This window comes from Lipophrys pholis (genome assembly GCF_963383615.2).
Source record: "Lipophrys pholis genome assembly, chromosome: 12".
NCBI lineage: Eukaryota > Metazoa > Chordata > Actinopteri > Blenniiformes > Blenniidae > Lipophrys > Lipophrys pholis.
The window spans coordinates 6,355,230-6,376,360 of NC_137641.1; the positions used below are offsets into that span (position 1 = coordinate 6,355,230).

At 44.0% G+C, this 21,131-nt stretch overlaps 1 protein-coding gene across 1 annotated transcript in view; it reads left to right on the plus strand.

Moving 5' to 3' along the window:
- Window positions 1-21,131, plus strand: part of megf10 (multiple EGF-like-domains 10) — a 46,798-nt gene that overhangs the window by 10,898 nt on the left and 14,769 nt on the right. The window contains exons 5-9 of the mRNA XM_080476214.1: window positions 2,189-2,281; window positions 17,221-17,467; window positions 17,879-17,999; window positions 18,164-18,300; window positions 18,507-18,719. Of these exons, the coding sequence (XP_080332340.1) occupies window positions 2,189-2,281; window positions 17,221-17,467; window positions 17,879-17,999; window positions 18,164-18,300; window positions 18,507-18,719 (811 nt within the window). The remainder of the gene's footprint in view (window positions 1-2,188; window positions 2,282-17,220; window positions 17,468-17,878; window positions 18,000-18,163; window positions 18,301-18,506; window positions 18,720-21,131) is intronic.

Here is a 21,131-nt window from a genome sequence, read left to right on the forward strand (position 1 = left end):
AAACCAGCTGTTTCACAGACATTTAACACAAATTTTCACACTAAACAGCATTGTCGTATCTTTTTAGTAATAACGCTTTTAGACTTTTCTTAAAAATATAAATTGAATTAGTAGTTTTAATTTGACAATCAAGATTGTTCCATAGACTGACTCCTTGGATTGAGACGCATCTTTCCTTTGGTTTCGTTCTAAACTTTGATTTTGAAAAAATTTCACTTCCTCTTAATTCATATCGACTTTCTCTCTTTTTGAAACTGTTTTGCAAGTTGTCTGATAATATATTTTTTTTGGTGAGCTTTGTACATAGTTTTGAGGAGGTTATATTCTACCAGTTCATTAAATTTGAATGTTTCTAGTTGTATAAGTATTAGATTTGTATAAACCCTGGATCCACTTCCATGACTCGAATGGCGCGTTTCTGTCAAAGGAAAAGTGTATCCATGTGAGTTTTACAAGCACTTGCCCACACTTCAATGCAATAGGTCATATATGGAACCATCAGTGAGTTATACAATAGAAACAAAGCTCTTTTATCAAGAGATTCTTTGACCTTGTGTAACACAGCTATAGTTTGGGATACCTTTGTTTTAACATGCTCTAGATGGGATTTCCATGTCAACTGGTCATCAATCATGACGCCTAAAAACTTAATATCGTGTGTCCTTCTGATCTCTAATCCTTGTATAAACAATGTTACATCGATGTCTTTCTTTTTTTACGATTAAAAATCATAAATTCAGTCTTACTAATGTTTAAAGTCTGTTTGCATTAAACCATTTCATCATTTCCTGAAACTCATTCGCTACAATTTGTAGAACCTGATTTATATTTTCTCCGGAGTAAAATAAAGTGGTATCATCAACAAACAAAATGCATTTTAGTAAATGAGAAGCAGATACAATATCATAGACATAGAGTAGAAACAGTAATGGTCCTAGGACTGATCCTTGGGGTACCCCACAAGCTACTCTACAGTTTTTGGATCTTATGTTGTTGATTTCAGTAAACTGATGTCTGTCTTTTAAATAACTCGTAATCCATTGATGTGCTACACCTCTTATACCATATTTATATAATTTATGCCATAAAATCTCATGGTCTAGTGTATCAAATGCTTTTTGAAGATCTACAAAGACGCTAACTAAAAAAACGTTTTTTATCCATGGCATCGGCGATTTCCTAGACCAGTTCCATAATTGCTGTTGCAGTTGAATGATGAGAGCGAAAACCATGTTGGCTGTTACTTAAAATGTTATATTTATCAAGAAGTTTATTCAATCTGTTCACAAACAATTTTTCTAAAATTTTTGAGAACTGTGGAAGTAGTGATATAGGTCTGTAGTACGAGAAATCCTTTTTATTTCCTTTTGTAAAAAGTGGAATAATTTTGGCTATTTTCGTGCGATCAGGAAATACCCCTGAGGTAAATGACAAGTTACATACATATCTGAAAGGCTCAATAATAACATCAATGATTTGTTTTATCAGTGTCATATTCAAATCTGTATAATCATTAGATTTTTTTTTTTTGGGGGGGGGGGCATATTTATGAGCGACAGTCCAAATTTCACCCTCTTCCACACTCTCAAGAAATATACTGTTTACATTATCTGGTATGATTCTGCCGTCTAAGTTCCCATTTGGGATATTTTGTGATAAACTCGAACCAATATTCACAAAGTCGTTGTTGAATTAATTTGCAATTTCCTCTTTTCCAAAAATGTCGGTGTTGTTCTTTGTAGAATAATTTGGAAAATTTGATTTGGTCTTGTTTTTTTGCAAGACTGTGTTTATTACACCCCATGTGTTTTTTGTACTATTTTTACTTTTATCTAATAACTTGGTGTAGTAATCCTTTTTTTGCCTTCTTATAATTGATAGAAGTTTGTTTTTATATATTTTATACCTAACCTCTGTATCTTTGGTTCTCAGTTTGAGAAACAACCTATAAAGAGAATTTTCTTTCTTACAAGCACTTTTCAACCCAATTGGTCCTCCATGGTTTTCTTTGAGACTTTTCCTTTCCACCAGAACCAATTTGGGTTATTTTGCAATTTTTTTCATATAGGCTAGTAAATGTTGACATAAAAGTATTGTAGGCATTATTTAGATCACTTGAGTCACCTGAGTTTTCACTGAACCTTGCCTGTCCTCTGGCTCCTCCCCCTCTGGCTCCTCCCCCTTCCAGCTCACTGTGTGGAGAGCTGCATCCATGGCCGCTGTGTCGCCCCCAACACCTGCCAGTGTCAGCCGGGCTGGGGGGGCTACAACTGCTCCAGTGGTAAGTCCTCCAGCTGCTGCTGTCTGTGAAACCCCCATGTCTCTGTTTCAGCTCTGCTGAACAAAACACGTCTTTCTCCTCCAGTGGAACAAAGTTCAGCTCTGATCTGTTGTTATTGATGAAACATCTTTGATTTTGATCAATGATCTTATTTGATCAGGTGATTGTTGAGATCTGAAGGTGATTGTGTTTGCAGAGCAACAGCTTCCCTCACTGACCCGAGCAGAGAATCACTGCTGCCACGTCTCGCCTTGTTTCATTAAACCAACGTACACACTCTCCTTACAGAGGGGATGCTATTCATTCATTCATTCATTCATTTATTTATTTATTATCATCATGCAGTCGTTCGTTCGTTCGTTCGTTCGTTCGTTCGTTCGTTCGTTCGTTCGTTCGTTCGTTCGTTCGTTCGTTCGTTCGTTCGTTCGTTCGTTCGTTCGTTCGTTCGTTCATTACCATGCAGTTTTTATTCACTCATCCATTCATCGATATTCAGACTTCAGACTGAGATGGTTTAGACTTCAGAGGGTTTAGACTTCAGATGGTTTCAGATGGTTTAGACTTCAGATGGTTTAGACTTCAGATGGTTTCAGATGGTTTAGACTTCAGAGGGTTTAGACTTCAGATGGTTTCAGATGATTTAGACTTCAGAGGGTTTAGACTTCAGATGGTTTCAGATGGTTTAGACTTCAGAGGGTTTAGACTTCAGATGGTTTCAGATGGTTTAGACTTCAGATGGTTTCAGATGGTTTAGACTTCTGAGGGTTTAGACTTAAGATGGTTTCAGATGGTTTAGACTTCAGAGGGTTTAGACTTAAGATGGTTTCAGATGGTTTAGACTTCAGAGGGTTTAGACTTAAGATGGTTTCAGATGGTTTAGACTTCAGATGGTTTCAGATGGTTTAGACTTCAGATGGTTTCAGATGGTTTAGACTTCAGATGGTTTCAGATGGTTTAGACTTCAGATGGTTTCAGATGGTTTAGACTTAAGATGGTTTCAGATGGTTTAGACTTCAGATGGTTTCAGATGGTTTAGACTTCTGAGGGTTTAGACTTAAGATGGTTTCAGATGGTTTAGACTTCAGAGGGTTTAGACTTCAGAGGGTTTAGACTTCAGATGGTTTCAGATGGTTTAGACTTCAGATGGTTTCAGATGGTTTCAGACGGTTTAGACTTCAGATGGTTTAGACTTCAGAGGGTTTAGACTTCAGATGGTTTCAGACGGTTTAGACTTCAGATGGTTTCAGATGGTTTAGACTTCAGATGGTTTCAGATGGTTTAGACTTCAGAGGGTTTAGACTTCAGATGGTTTCAGACGGTTTAGACTTCAGACGGTTTAGACTTCAGATGGTTTAGATTTCAGACGGTTTCAGATGGTTTAGACTTCAGACGGTTTAGACTTCAGATGGTCTCAGATGGTTTAGACTTCAGACGGTCTCAGATGGTTTAGACTTCAGATGGTTTCAGATGGTTTAGACTTCAGATGGTTTAGACTTCAGATGGTTTAGACTTCAGATGGTTTCAGATGGTTTAGACTTCAGACAGTTTAGACTTCAGACAGTTTAGACTTCAGACAGTTTAGACTTCAGTGAGCTTCGGCTTGTCAACATTCATGATTAGGATTTCTGAAGCTTGATTTTGTTTGGGGCGTCAGTAGCCTGCAGGAAACGCGAGCGGCCCAGGTGGAGTAACCGAACAGAACCAGTCGCTCACAGTGTTGGAGGTTATTTTGTTTTCATGCTGAAGAGCCGCTGAACGGTGGTGTGCATGAGGAGCCGCAGGGTGTCTTCAGTTTCAATCTGTCATAAAGAAGCTTATTGTTGTGTCTGGGCCCCAACACACACACACACACACACACACACACACACACACACACACACACACACACACACACACACACACACACACACACACACACACACACACACACACACACACACACACACACACACACACACACACACACACACACACACACGCACACACACAGAGACAAAAATCTCAGAACAGTGACGGACAGTCAAAAGGAAACTGAATCACTCAAATGTTTTTATAAGTTTCCTTGAAAATGTTTTTTTCTGAAAAACTTAATAAAGCAAGCTTGTTGACATTCAATAAGAGTCATGGAAATGACACGCAGTGTGAATAAATGTCTTCATAAATTAGATTATGTGAGACTCTGCAGATCATCCATCAAGGTTCAGTTCCCTCGACCAGTGCAGAACCAGACAATACATCTGAGGATCAGTTTCAGGACGAAGGACAGGAAGTAGAGCAGGACAGGATGTAGAACAAGGCAAGAAGTAGAGTAGACAAGGAAGTAGAGCAGAGCAGGAAGTAGAGTGGGGCAGGAAGTAGAGCAGAGCAGGAAGTAGAGTGGGGAAGGAAGTAGAGCAGAGAAGGAAGTAGAGTGGGGCAGGAAGTGAAGTGGGACAGGAAGTAGAGCGGGGCAGGAAGTAGAGCAGGACAGGAAGTAGAGTGGGGCAGGAAGTAGATTGGGGCAGGAAGTAGAGCAGAGAAGGAAGTAGAGTGGGGCAGGAAGTGAAGTGGGACAGGAAGTAGAGTGGGGCAGGAAGTAGAGCAGGGCAGGAAGTAGAGCAGGACAGGAAGTAGAGTGAGGCAGGAAGTAGAGCAGAGAAGGAAGTAGAGCAGAGAAGGAAGTAGAGTGGGGCAGGAAGTGAAGTGGGACAGGAAGTAGAGCGGGGCAGGAAGTAGAGCAGGGCAGGAAGTAGAGCAGGACTGGAAGTAGAGTAGGGCAGGAAGTGGAGCAGAGCAGGAAGTAGAGTGAGGCAGGAAGTAGAGCAGGACGGGAAGTACAGTGGGGCGGAAAGTAGTATGGGGCAGGAAATAGTGCGGGGCAGGATGTAGCGTGGGGCCATGTTTAGGGGAGCAGGAATAACAGCAGATGCTGCGGTAGGAAACGACCTCGAGCGGTGGAGCTTGTGATTTAGGTCACATGATAACAACACAAGACGCTCAGGAGACTTCCAGCTCCGCGGTGGGAAAAATACATACATCTGTACAACATTCAACGCTTTAATTCAACAACGCAACATCTCACCGCCTTCTTCATGGAGAACGCTTGAGGTTTCAGGGGACTTTGCTCAAGCGCCCAATATTTTCACTTGTTTTTAACAAAAGATGAGCAAATGAAAGGGACACGAAGTCCAGAGATTCATCAGGAACAAGTTCAAATTATTGAATCTCATCCCTTCATTTTAAAATGAAACATGATCACTTCAATTCATCTTCCAGCGTTTCGGGAGGTAGAACTTCTTGATTCCATCATCACAATATACAATATACGAGATATAATGAACCCATTAAAGCATATTTCTTCAATGATATCTACATATAAACAACATAAAGAAGTGAATCTAACATCTTCATCACTTCATCTTCATCACAGCAGCAGTGTGTCGTCCTGCTGACGGATGAGAGAAAATAACTGGCATGTAGTTAGAAGTAGAGAAGAAGAAATAGTGAGGAGGAAGCAGAGAGAAACAAGTAGTGAGGAACAAGTAGTGAGGAAGACTCTCATTGATATCTGGTCTGAAGACTATATATCGCGGGTGTTTGTGGCGACCCATTAGCCACAAGCTAAGTATCCTCGCCACCACAGGCTTAAGAGGAGGGACTTCCTCTTTTAGTCCGGACATGTTTCTTCTTCACTTCCACTCTGGTCAGTGTTTGTTTCAGGCGACAGCGCCCCCAAGCCAGCAGCTGGTGTAATTGCATGATGTTTTCCAGGAGGTTTGATCCGGTCTCTAAGGGGCCATCCACACCAGCAAGACGGTTAATCCGCCGCTCGACCACATTGTTAGCCGAAATCCACCCTGCTGTGTCTTCATCCGTAGTTGACTTAAGACAGTCGTCTACGTAGAAATTTTTCTTAACTGTCTTGGCAGCTTCTTCACCAAATTCCTTCACAAAATCTGTTGCACATTTCTGAAGTGCAAAGGTAGCAACACTGGGCGAAGATGTTGCACCAAAGATGTGGACCAACATCTTGTGCTCAACAAGCTCCTGCTCGTAGTTCCCATCAGGCCACCAAAGAAACCTGAGGAGGTCTGTGACTCTGACCTGGTGGAACATGGCCTCTACGTCGGCCATAACTGCCACGGCCTCTTGTCGGAACCTCATGAGGACGCCCACCAGAGAGCTTGTTAGGTCTGGCCCCTGTAGGAGCTGTTGGTTCAATGATGTTCCTCCAAAGTTTGCTCAGCAGTCAAAGACAATGCATAGCTTTTGCTTGACTGGATGTCTGACTCCGTGGTGAGGTAGATACCATATTCGCCCTTCGATAGGCTCCTGTTCGGCACTGTCGAGCTTCACCGCGTAGCCTTTCTTGAGAATGTCATCCGTAAATGCAACATATTCTGCATGAAACTTAACGTCTTTCGAGAATCTTTTCCTTAAGTTCAATGCACGTTGCTCCGCAACTGATCTGTTGTTTAGCATGCGCAATGACTTGTTCCTCACTGGAAGGCAAACACTGTAATCACGATCCACGAGTTTTGCGGATTGAGACACCGTATTGATAAACTGGTGGTCATCCTTAGACATTTCTATGTCTTCGTTTTGTCCAGCATCAGGAAAGTCTTGCTTGAACTGCAGTTGCCAGAGCTCGTCTAGCTTGGCTACTGAGATTCGGTTGGTAGTGACTTCTTTCGAGTTATTTGTCTCCATTCCACCTCTGAGAAGTCCGTTTACTGTCCAGCCTAATATTGTTCTCAAGGCGTATGGTCCGTCGTCCACGTTGTTGATCACTTGTAGTGGCTCCATCGCCTTGGGAGCATTTGCTCCGATGAGCAATCCAACTTCTGCTTGGATAGTGGGAAGTTTCACCTCCTTCAGATGAGGCCAACTGTTAACATCCTCTTGACGGGGAATATTATCTTTGCTCACGGGAATGTTTTTTGGTGAATACACCTCAGGAAGTTCGATGAACTCGTCCTCATGAGGCGGGTCCGTCGTCCAACAACGTGGACGATGGACCATACGCCTTGAGAACAATGTGTTCACAATGGATACATTTCCCATTGTTCGCAACGAGATGCTCGCATTGCGTCCATTCATGTTAAGTAGGTTTATCAGTGACTCTGTAGCAAAAGTAGCCGAGCTACCTGGGTCCAAGAAAGCATACGTCATCACGGTCTTGGTTCCCTTTTGTGCCTTGACACACACCGGAACGATTGAAAGAACACAGTCTTCCTTACCGGCCCCAGTGACGCCAAATGTTTCGATCGTTTGTACAAGGGCACTTGATACAGATTGTTGCTCACAACTTTCTTTTACTGCTTCCTCTTGCGAATCTTTAGTGTTTATGTGCAGCAGTTTAGGATGTAGTCCAGAGCAATCCTGACATTGAACTTTCTCTCTGCAGCCGCTACTCATGTGACCATGTTTCAAACACGCAAAGCACAAACCTTGGCTTCTCAAGAAGTCGATCTTTTCCTTGTGTGGCTTGCTCTTGAGTTTTCTGCAGGATGTGAGGCTGTGTTGCTCTCCTTTGCAATAAACACAAGGCTTGCTGTTGGCGTCCACTGAGACAGGTTGAATTTTTGATAGTACTGGTTTGTCATTTTCTGTCTTGACTTTGTTTTCGATTCTGGGGGGAACAACTACTGTTGTGAATACTTTCTTAGGCTTGAATGTCTCTGCATATTGCAGTTTTGGTTTCTGTCGTACTGGGTCTTTTGTGCTTGTGCTCATTTTTTTCAGGTTTCCATAGAGTGGGTGTAATACATACTTGACTTGTTTGTTGATGAAATTGACAAAATCCGTGAACTTCGCTCTTTTCTTTGTTTGTTCTTGGAGGTCACAGGCATACTTTCTCCAAGTTTCTTTGAGCCTGTAAGGAAGCTTGTTAGCTAATGCCTTTATATTAGCTGTGTTGTCCAACTCTTCCATGTAGCTAATATCCATCATCGTGTTGGAGCAGCCTGTGAGGAATAATGCAAAGGACTGTAGAGCAGCGCCATCTTCTGGCTGGATTATGGGCCAATCCAAAGCCTCCTTTACATAGGCTTCTGCTATCAGATAGTCATCACCAAAAAATTGCTTTAGCATTTGCTTTGCTTTAGCATAGCCTACTGAAGGTTCCATGTGAATGCAGCTCTTAACCAGCTCGTGTGGTTGGCCACTTGTGTACTGCAGCAAAAACTGTGGGCGATCACGATTGTCACTGGTACGGCCTTCAACTCCATGTTCAACAGATCTGATAAAGGATTTATATTCAAGTGGAATGGTTGGAATGTTGGAATGGTGAGATCAGGAAGTAATGAAGCTTTATGATTTCTCACAAGGTACTCTGTGAGGTTGGCTTGCTGAGTGATGGCCTGACATAGACTATCAAGCACTGACTTCCATTTTTGATGCAGATGAGGCTCTTTGTGGCGCTAAGCTAACAGGCGCTGGTCCATCATTAAATTCCGTTTTCGGCGTGACCAAGACTCTTTGAGGTGCTGCCGTCTGAACATTAGCTTTAACGTTGGGTGTAGGTGAGGAAAACTGTGTTGGTGGTTGAATGGCAATTTTTACCTCCTTTACGCTAGCCTGTTCATCAGCTCCAATGCTGCTCCTGTCTGACTGTGTGTTTTAATTTTTTTGCAAAACTTCCATTTTTGCATCTGACTCAACAAGAGCAGTCTGCATTGCATTCATTTCCTGTCCCGCCTTTATTGCGGCTTCTAATCTTTTTTGTTCAGCTTCATACTCTGCCTCACGTCGTTTTTCTTCTGATTGCAGTTGAGCCTCCCTGCATCTTTTTTCTGCATGCCACTCTGCTTCTTCCCTTTCTATTGCCAACTTCTCTTTTAGAGCGGCAGCCTTTGCCCTCAATGCTGCACGCTCCATTTCTGCCTTTGATCCGGGTCTGATTCGACGTTTAGTAGTTGTTTTTCTGACGTAGACCTACTATCCGCGTGCGTCACTTGAATATCACACTCTTCAGCCTGCTCAGCTCGTTTCATTACTTCTTTCATCCATCCTTCACATTTCCAGAAGAAATCATTCATTGATTGATTTTTAGGCTCAAACCAACTCTTCTGATTATCCAAAAAATCCTCTTCAGTCATAGGTCTTTCCAAAGCAGATTTTAAGTCAACTAATTCCTGATGCAGATGACTAAATTCAACCTGCAGTTTATTTTTTACAGTGTCAGCATTTGCGTCGTCTTCCATTAGTTGTTCAATTTGTTTTACCATGCTGGTGAGTTGGGATAGCGTGTACCTGCGTGCCCGCAGTTGTCTAGCCTTGTGATCATCGACAGCCTTCTCAGTCATTTTAACAGCTCATTTCTCACTCTCTTGTTCATCCATAATCCTGTGATCCACTTCGAAGTGCAACCGAACAACGTCCTTCTTTTTTTTTTTTTTTAAAGTGACGCTCACGCAGAGCTGCCGTGAGCTGGCTTCAATTAACGAGCAGTAGTGAAAGCAAGGAAAGATACAGCTTACAGTTTGATATCTTCTCTTTCCCCAAACTCCATAATGTCCGTGCAAAGTCTTTCTTCCGTCATCCTTTTCCAATCAGGCCGTTCCAAAAATCCAGTAATCCATGCAGAGCAGGGTTTTTTGACTAAAATGTAGTTTTCCACTGAATGAAGCCTTAGCTTGACGCTCTATTGATTCCCCTCTTCTTTATCCACATAGAAAAAAATCCACAGGACCACTTAAAGTTTAACAGTTTACTTAGGCTCAGAAACAAAAAAAAGGGGCAGGAAAGATGTACAAAGGTGTTCAAAGTTATAAAAGTAGTCCGTTAAATCAAGGTAACAATCATTAATGATAAGAAAAGAAGGATAGAGAAAGAGAGGGAGAGGTCAAAAAACCACGTGGCTCCACTCTCAGACTGCCTGACTCACTGTTCCAGGTAACCCCCCCCAACCCCCCAACCCCCCCCCCCCCCCCCTCCCGGGAGCATCAATTAAGCAATTAAAGGTACACAGCTATCTGAAAACACCAAACATTTACCCATTACCAAACAGTGCAAATATGACATAAAGTAAATTTTTATCCACCTAAATTAACCCCTAATATTTTAAATCATTAACTTATTACAATATTGCACATCTGAACTGAAAATACCTGTAAATGATCCTCCTAATTCCTTCTAAATCAATTAACTTAAATTACTGCTGTTTTAGATTAACTTAAATTGTTATTTACCTTTTTAACCAACATCAATGAACTGCATTTAGGCTCCTACAAGATGCTTATTAACCCTAAAGAGCTGAGCAGAGAGTAACTGTTGGTTGATATTGAATCCAGGAGCTCTGAATGTGTTTGACTTCATTCAAGAGAAAAGACAGGAAGTCAACTTTCATCCTCACTCTGGATCTGTGATAATTTCAAACCCGTGACTCGCATCTTCACGACACGAACCACAAAACCCTTTCACCATTCTCAGAGTAAACCTGGAGGTCCTGCCTGAGCCCGGTGACTGAGCCTGGTGACCCAACCCGATGACTGAGCCTGGTAACTGAGCCTGGTGACTGAGCCTGGTGACCCAACCCAGTGACTGAGTCCGGTGACTTAGCCTGGTGACTGAGCCCGGTGACTTAGCCTCGTGACCCAACCCGATGACTGAGCCTGGAGACTTAGCCTGGTGACCCAACCCAGTGACTGACTCTGGTGACTGAGCCCGGTGACTTAGTCTGGTGACCCAACCCAGTGACTGAGCCCGGTGACTGAGCCCGGTGACTTAGCCTGGTGACCCAACCCAGTGACTGAGCCCGGTGACCGAGCCCGGTGACTTTGCCTGGCGACCCAACCCAGTGACTGAGCCCGTTGACTGAGCCTGGTGACTGAGTCCGGTGACCCCACCCGGTGACTTAGCCTTACCCAACCTAGTGACTGAGCCCGGTGACCGAGCCCGGTGACTTAGACTGGTGACCCAACCTGGTGACTGAGCCGAGTGACTGAGCTCTGTGACTGAGCCCGGTGACCCAACCCGGTGAGGGATCCTGGTGACAGCCTGGCTCCGCACAGCAGCTTTTGTTGTCGGCCGTCTGAAAAGGAACAAAGCGTTCTCAGGGAAGTGGAGCAGGAGCCCCGAGCTCCTGCGCCTTGGCTTTTCTTTAATCTAGGTCAGGTTTCAAAAAGCTACTGAGACAGCAGACCAGAACACAAGCAGGGTTTACATGTGCATCCTAGTATCTCTAATCCCCCTCGAACCCCCCACGGGGCCGTCCCCCCAACCCCCCCCCCCCCCCCCCTCCACGGGACCAGACCGCCCGGGGACAGGACTGGCCCGGGCAGAGAAGAGCATGCTAATGCAGCGGGAATAAAAGCAGCCTGGTAACAGCCCCGGCGTGGGGAGAGGCGGGTCTCTGCATGCCGAGCACGTCACCAACAGGTTGGCAAGGCAGCAGAGGAGCTGAACCTCAAACCAACAAACAGAAGATTCTACTGTAAGACACAAAAAGAATCAATCTCAACCACTAGTGTTCAGAGGTCAAAGCTCTACTTAAGTCAATTCACTGATTTTTGTCCCAGTTTTATATGAACATGACCCACCAAGAGAACCGAGCCTGTTTCCTCCACTGGAACCTGTTTAATGGGACCTGGAGCTGCTGAGGAGGCAACACTGTCCAAGGACTGATTGACTGAACGACTAACTAAACGACTGACTGACCGACTGACTGACTGATTGATTGACCGACTGAACGACTGTCTGAACAACTAACTGAACGACCGACTGACTGACTGACTGACTGACTGACTGACTGAACGACTGACTGAACGACTGACTGACTGACTGACTGACTGACTGACTGACTGACTGACTGACTGAACAACTGAATGACTTCAGTCCTCAAAGTGAAGACATTTAACTGAAACAGCAGGAAACAACTACAATGACACCGTCTGTCAGCGCTGTGAAAGTTATAACTGCAGTTCCCACATTATCCACTAGGGGTTGCTGTTCTTCAGTGACAGTAGATCAAACCCTTAGTCCTACAATGGAGCATCAGACGCGATTCATTCATACAGTTCAGGGCTCACGTTGGTGTGCATTCCGTTCCGTTCCGTAACGTAACGATCCTGAACTTCTGGTGGCAACATTCTTTTCTAAAGTACTTTATGTTTCACCCCAGTTTACGTTTTCTTTTAAATTGTGATGGAAGTAGGCCCTTTTATGCTGTTCGGTTACCAGCTGGACCAGAGCCAGACCAGGGCTGAACCAGAACTGGACCAGAGCCAGACCAGGACTGGACCAGAAGACTGACCCAAACCTCATTACAGACCAGATAATCATGTGTCTCTCGAAATAAAGGTTAAAGGGTAAAGGGTTTGATAGTTTGATCCTGATAGTTAGATCTTGATGGTTTGATCCATCTTTTATCTAATTATAGATGAGGAAACCTCTTTCGGGGACCAACAAAGTAAGCTGTTCATTGTTCAGTATAAACATCTATATCTGTAAATATGACAAATAACAGCTTCTGAGACAACGGCATCTGATGGTGAGTGATGTGGAGTCGAACCTCGTCCACTTTATTCACTACAGACACACATTAGTGAGGATGGAGCGGCATTAGCTTTAGTTTAGCTTAGCTTAGCTTAGCCACCCTCCATCATCTTTGTTTACATTCTGGAGGCAGCGCCTGGTGGAGCCTCTGCCTGGTATCCACAAGATGCTGTCGGTTCATGCACCTTACGCTCCCCCTGGTGGCGCGCCGGGCATTACAGGACAATGTCCAATGGGTGCTCTCATTATTAGGATGATTCGATTTGGGCAATTCTGTGCCAATCCTGGGCGGGCCGGATTAAAAAGACTAAAGGGCCGGATGTGGCCCCGCGGGCCGTAGTTTGCCCAACCCTGCTGTAAATACGCTACTGACTCTGTAGTAAATCTGTTGTGACTCTAGTGACTCTATAGTGACTCTGTAAAGGCTCCATGAAGCTGTCACTCAATAATATGTAGCTAATTATATTTAAATCTTCAAAAAGAAAAGTGTCGTAATCTGCTGAAACGTTATGAATGGGATTAGGATTAGCATGATAACCCAAAACAAACAGAAAAACAGAAAATGACTGAAAGATAGAAATCGTTTAAAAAAAAAGAAAAAAGGACACATATCTAATATACTGTATATTATCTGTAAAATCCTTAAATTCTTATAAACCTTAACATTGATCAATAACAACTGCAGAGATGTTACTCTAGTTTTGTATTCCTCAGTAATAACATATATTGGTAGGAAGCCCCGCCCTTATTTCCTTGTGTTGCCGGCAGCTGCTGAAAGTAACTTGTAATCCAATTTAGTTACTTTTAAAAGCAAGTAATTAGCAAATTAACTAAGTTACTTTTAAAGGAGTAACTTTTTCTAGGTAACTGTTCTCGGGTCTGAGGCAACGGAAGCTCATTCATCTCTGCTCCCCACTCCTTCAGCGGCTCTCTGACCGTTTCTCAACTTCTGTGGTTTTCAGTTTGCAGAAACACAGTTTGGCTGTTTGTGTTCATCCTGTCATTCTGTGAAACCATGAATGAGGTTCTTTGTGTGGTGGACGTTTCCAGGAGTGTGAACATTTCCCAGAGTGACGGCCTGCAGCGATCTAGCAGCAGCATGGGGCGTCACGCAGATCATCATGGTTCCTTTTTTCACAGTAAAAAGGAGGGTCTTCATCCTGAAGCACAGCTTGTGATTTTTATTTCAATCAGCACAAACACACACACACACACACACACACGGGTGAACTGTTGAACCTTGAAGTGATAAAGCGAGGGCAGTTCAGCACTCCACAGTCCTGCTGAACAAAATGAAGTCATTTAATCCGGCCAGCTTCGTCCGAGGCTACATGTAGCATGTAGCCCCGCAACTGTGTGAACCCTGGAGCTTGTTAGCATGTAGCATGTAGCCTTGCCCTGTGAGCCCTGAAGCTTGTTAAGATGGAGCATGTAGCCTCGCCAATGTGTGAGCCCTGAAACTCATTAGCATGTAGCCTCGCTACTGTGTGTGTGTGTGAGCGCCGAAACTCATTAGCATGTAGCATATAGCCTTGCTACTGTGTGAGCCCCGAAGCTTGTTACAATGTAGCATTTCGCCTTGCCACTGTGTAAGCCCCAAAGCTCATTAGCATGTAGGATGTAGCCTTACTACTGTGTGAGCCCCAAAGCTTGTTAGCATGGAGCATGTAGCCTCGCTACTGTGTGAGCTCTGAAGCTCGTTAGCATGTAGCCTCGCTACTGTGTGAGCCCTGAAGCTTGTCAGCAAGGAGCATGTAGCACGGTTCGGAGTTACATGATGCCCCTGAACGCATCACTCAAAGTTGTCAGCTCCTGCAGTTAAAATCATTAAAACCGGATCAACCCGGCGGCTCCAACACAACCTTTCTCTTTCAATACGGAAACAGTCCAGCGAAATGTGTTTCTGAAAACATTTGGAGTCGGAAATAAGCTGTGCTGTTGCAAAGTTAAAACACAGCTTCACAGAAGTGTGCCTGCTCCAAGTGGGCGTGGCCGGTGGTGAGTGGGGCGTGTCTTACGATTAGGGGCGTGGCCCTTAATAATTTTTTTGTCAGCTGGCTGACGTCACAGCCGAGCTTTCTTCTTGTTCTTCTGGGAGACTGAAGGAACATTGAGTCAATAATTCCTGAAGTTTTAACGACGGGGTTTCGGGCTGCAGCGTGTGGACGGTTCCACCTGTGTCCATGTGTCTGATGGAGAAGAAGCTGATCTCCATGTGTTTGAGATCTGTGTCACCTGGACGCCACGTTGTGAGAGAATCGATTGTTTCATTGACTAACCAGCGTTTCACCAGGATGTCGAGGTCTTCAGACTCTTCAGTTTACTAACATTTAGTTCTCGGTTCAGCTTCACTCTGCTGCAGTCGTTCTGAATCCAACGGAGACCTTCTCATTGTTCTCACACGCTCATGAGTCCTCCATGTTGAATGTCCCAGGTGGTCTGTCTTGTCCACCTGGGACACCTGGGGTCTATCTGTGGAGCTGAGGAGGATACTATGACTCTGGTTTTCTCGGATTAACTTCAGCATTAACTCTGGTTACATTGCACCGATTAAGAACCTTTCCGGCAGGTGCTGAGCCCACAGGAAGGTGGCACCCGATGTGGGACATGAACCCTCTACCTTGAGATTGAGAGTCTCATGCCCTACCAACTGAGCCAGCAGGGGAGCCTCAAAGCAACTGGATGTAAAATGTAAACTGAAAGAAGAGCAGTTAGGAAGCTCTGCCTGAAACCTTCTGCTGGAATAAAGTGAAATTGAGCGATCACAGTGCCGTTGACATCCTGACGACATTGATGTTGATGTTGATGTTGACGTTGCTGCTGACGTTGCTGCTGACGTTGACGTTGCTGTTGATGTTGATGTTGATGCTGATGTTGACGTTGACGATGATGTTGACGTTGACGATGATGTTGACGTTGATGCTGATGTTGACGTTGACGTTGACGATGATGTTGACGTTGACGATGATGTTGACGTTGACGATAATGTTGACGTTGATGTTGAAGTTGACGTTGATGATAATGTTGATGCTAATGTTGACGTTGGTGTTGATGATGACGTTGACGATGATGTTGATGTTGACGTTGACGATGATGTTGACGTTGATGTTGATGCTAATGTTGACGTTGGTGTTGATGATGACGTTGACGATGATGTTGACGTTGATGTTGATGTTGAAGTTGACGTTGATGATAATGTTGATGCTAATGTTGACGTTGGTGTTGATGATGACGTCGACGATGATGTTGATGTTGACGTTGACGATGATGTTGACGTTGATGTTGATGCTAATGTTGACGTTGACGATGATGTTGACGTTGACGATAATGTTGACGTTGATGTTGATGTTGAAGTTGATGTTGATGATAATGTTGATGCTAATGTTGACGTTGGTGTTGATGATGACGTTGACGATGATGTTGATGTTGACGTTGACGATGATGTTGACGTTGATGTTGATGCTAATGTTGACGTTGGTGTTGATGATGACGTTGACGATGATGTTGACGTTGATGTTGATGTTGAAGTTGATGTTGATGATAATGTTGATGCTAATGTTGACGTTGGTGTTGATGATGACGTTGACGATGATGTTGATGTTGACGTTGACGATGATGTTGACGTTGATGTTGATGCTAATGTTGACGTTGGTGTTGATGATGACGTTGACGATGATGTTGACGTTGATGTTGACGATGATATTGACGTTGATGTTGATGCTAATGTTGACGTTGACGATGATGTTGACGTTGACGATAATGTTGACGTTGATGTTGATGTTGAAGTTGACGTTGATGATAATGTTGATGCTGATGTTGACGTTGACGATGATGTTGACGTTGATGATAATGTTGACGTTGATGTTGATGTTGAAGTTGACGTTGATGATAATGTTGATGCTGATGTTGACGTTGACGATGATGTTGACGTTGATGATGATGTTGATGTTGACGTTGACGATGATGTTGACGTTGATGTTGATGCTAATGTTGACGTTGGTGTTGATGATGACGTTGACGATGATGTTGATGTTGACGTTGACGATGATGTTGATGTTGATGTTGACGTTGATGTTGATGTTGAAGTTGACGTTGATGATGATGTTGACGTTGATGCTAATGTTGACGTTGATGATGATGTTGACGTTGATGCTAATGTTGACGTTGATGTTGATGTTGGTGTTGGTGTTGATGATGGTGTTGGTATTGATGATGATGATGTTGACATTGATGTTGGTGTTGATGATGATGATGATGATGTTGATGATGATGATGTTGACGTTGACATTGATGTTGGTGTTGGTGTTGATGATGGTGTTGGTGTTGATGATGATGATGATGATGATGTTGACATTGATGTTGGTGTTGGTGTTGATGATGATGATGATGATGATGTTGATGATGATGACGTTGACGTTGATGTTGACGTTGACGTTGGTGTTAACGTCCTGATGTTCCCTCAGCTTGCGACAGCGCCCACTGGGGTCCACACTGCAGTAACCGATGCCAGTGCCAGAATGGGGCCCTGTGTAACCCGATCACCGGGGCCTGTGTCTGCAACCCGGGGTACCGAGGCTGGCGCTGCGAGGCTCGCTGTGAACCCGGCGCCTACGGAACCAGCTGCCAGCAGACGTGCCAGTGCCAGAATGGAGCTGACTGCCACCATGTGACCGGAGAATGCAAGTGCTCGCCGGGATACACTGGAGCTTTGTAAGAGTCTGTTTCCTCTTCACATTAGTTTTGACTACTGGGAAATTTGCTAGAAATAATATCTTTTTTCTTTTTTCTACCACAACAACTGTCTTTTCTTATGCTGGTGACCTAATTTATTTTTTTAAATCTCTTCAATATGATTGGCTCTTGTCATTTAAATGGTGAAGTTTTACCTTCTTCAGGAAGTTCCTGTTCCAAAAATCATGAGGAGATAAACACTCTAATTCTCTTTTCCTCCTCCTCCTCCTCGTCCTCTCCTCCTCCTCTTCATACTCTCCTCCTCCTCCTCCTCTTCCTCATACTCTCCTCCTTCTCCTCCCCTCTTCCTCCTCCTTCTCGTCCTCTACTCCTCCTCCTCCTCCTCCTCCTCCTCCTCCTCCTCCTCCTCCTCCCCCTCTCCTCCTCCAGCTGTGAAGCCTCCTGTCCTCCAGGTAAACATGGGCAGCAGTGTGGGGAGCGATGTCCATGTCAGAACGGAGGAGTTTGTCACCACGTGACTGGAGCCTGTTCCTGTCCTGCAGGATGGACGGTACAGAGACACTGACATTGTCCGCTGACCGTCGTGTGTACAGTGTGTAAAAATGTGTGTGTGTGTGTGTGTGTGTGTGTGTGTGTGTGTGTGTGTGTGTGTGTGTGTGTGTGTGTGTGTGTGTGTGTGTGTGTGTGTGTGTGTGTGTGTGTGTGTGTGTGCAGGGCTCGGTGTGTGGGCAGCCCTGTCCTGACGAGAGGTTTGGACCAGACTGTTCCCAGGAGTGTCAGTGTCATAATGGTGGCTTGTGTGTGTCGTCCAGCGGCCGGTGTGTGTGTAGCGCCGGATACACCGGAGAGCGGTGAGAGGCCTGTCCTTGACCTAATTACTTCCATGTGGTGCAAGTTCAACAGATTTAGTACTTGATTACAGTAATAAGTTACTACTTTATATGTAGTGTAAATATTTTGTGTGTGTGTGTGTGTGTGTGTGTGTGTGTGTGTGTGTGTGTGTGTGTGTGTGTGTGTGTGTGTGTGTGTGTGTGTGTGTGTGTGTGTGTGTGTGCAGGTGTCAGGACCAGTGTCCAGTCGGGTCCTACGGGCTTGGCTGCAGGAAGACGTGTCGCTGTCAGAACAACAGCCAGTGTTCACACACCAGCGGCGAGTGTGTGTGTGAGCCGGGCTTCAGCGGCGACTCGTGTGGCGTCCGGCTGTGTCCTGATGGACTCTACGGCCTGCGCTGTGACAAGAAGTGCCCGTGCTCCAGCCAGAACACCCGCAGGCAAGGGCGTAGGAATGAGTTTAACATTGGGGGGGACACATGTTGGAAACCTGACAGAGCCGTAAATAGTTTAAGCAGAAATGTCAAAAATGAACGACATCGCAAACCACTCAGAAAAACTGCTTCTCCCTCTTTCTCCACAACAAAATGGCTTGAGGCTTAAAGCATAATGATTCTGTCATCACAGGACTGTACACTTATTAGCAAGATAAATATTTCAGAAGCACAAAGACAAATTTAGTAGCACACACAGGTGCATGTTTTAATATGTTTATATTGGTGAAAATCCATTTGTTTTTGATAAAAAATGCATTTACTGAGGTTGTCTGGCAATTGAACTGGTTCTTTCAGTAACAACTTTCTGACTTGTAAAAATAAGACGAATAATGTGACAAAAGTTATTCACTCTTGAATATCAGATGATTAAGTTTTAACATTATCTAATTATACTTCTTAATGTTGTGCCTCTTACTAAAACCCTAAGTAAAACAATAGATAGTATAATAGACCGACTCAGTTTGAAACTCAATACAGCAAATTTGGACAATGAAAATAAAGTCTAATAAATAAACAAGATTTGTTCTCTTCCAATATTATATGGTTCAGTGCAAAGGTCTGGCCATCAAAAATAAATCAAAGTGATACCTCTTACTTCTAATAGACAAGCTTCGTGCCTCACTGACACTCAGTCTGCTCCTGCACTTAACAGCCTAGTATTTAATATTCTGCATGTCAGAGGATTTCTTCAGTGTCAAACATGAACCGACACACAAAAGGTTGAAAAACACTGACCTGAGCCTAGGTACGTCCGAATTGTCCCTCCTGTCTCCTTATCTATCGACTTTACCTTAACTGGATGACGTCACGGGGTTAAGGAAAGGTGTTAGGAGGCTTCCTAAAGGAGTTTGTGAAAGGCGATCACGATGGTGTGGTAGTCGGACCGCACTTTCACTTAGTGACGTCATAATAATGCGACGGCGGCGCAAGTTAGTGACGTCTGCCGTGGTGGGGAAAGAACTACAAGTTTCTGAAATAACCGCTGATATAAACTCAAAGATTATTACTTTGGTAACTTCCATGATCTACGTCCTTTTCCCGAGGCAGGTTAATGACGTCTGCCGTGGTGAAAAAACTGCAGATGGACTACATAAAACACATTTCTACCATATTCCCCTGAGGCTCTAACCACTGATATAAACTCAAATATCACAAGGTTTGAATGTAAATCAAAGGAAAAGAGGAACTGAAGGTAAAGAACCAGGTGAATAAAGAACCAGTCAAACTGATAATAGGCTGTATAAAAACTGGACTTTACTGTGTTGGTTCTACAACATCCAGAACCTTCCTAGTTGGGATCTGGGTTCTAGATGATTTAAAGTTGTTCAAGGCAGATTATTGCGTTGGTAACTTACATGATCTGCTCCCTATTCAGTCATCCTGAGTTTCCCTGAACGCTCCGATGAGCGGGTTCCTTTAAATGTTGTCGCCGCAAGGAATTGTGGGGCAGCATGATCTGGTCTCCTTTGGTAAAGGAAGCATCAGTGTTTCCTAGGCTAAAGGAGGTTCTAAAGGAAGCATCAGTGTTTCCTAGGCTAAAGGAGGTTCTAAAGGAAGCATCAGTGTTTCCTAGGCTGAAGGAGGTTCTAAAGGAAGCATCAGTGTTTCCTAGGCTGAAGGAGGTTCTAAAGGAAGCATCAGTGTTTCCTAGGCTAAAGGAGGTTCTAAAGGAAGCATCAGTGTTTCCTAGGCTAAAGGAGGTTCTAAAGGAAGCATCAGTGTTTCCTAGGCTGAAGGAGGTTCTAAAGGAAGCATCAGTGTTTCCTAGGCTAAAGGAGGTTCTAAAGGAAGCATCAGTGTTTCCTAGGCTAAAGGAGGTTCTAAAGGAAGCATCAGTGTTTCCTAGGCTGAAGGAGGTTCTAAAGGAAGCATCAGTGTTTCCTAGGCTAAAGGAGGTTCTAAAGGAAGCATCAGTGTTTTCTAGGCTAAAGGAGGTTCTAAAGGAAGCATCAATGTTTCCTAGGCTGAAGGAGGTTCTAAAGGAAGCATTGAGCCTCCTTTCCTTTGCTTATTGAGAATTCGGACCGTCCTTATCATGGCCGCCACACAAAACACTTCCGGGGTGAAGGTTGAGCCCAGGGTTCAGGAGATAGGAGAGTCAATTCGAACGTACCCTAAATGTTTTTTCCTCCTGTCATCTGCAGCCATAAATTGTTCACATCTAGACTTCTTGTCCAATAAGGCTCCAAAAAAGTAGAATAGATTTTAACTCAAATTTGTAACTTTTTAGTGAACTTTTCTAAAACATCAGCTGTTCTATGTTCTTCTCTCTTACCTGTTGCTCTGCTCCTGTCCCTCCATCACTTTGATTCACTGCCTCCAGCCCTTCATGTCCCTGCATGGCATTCATGTATT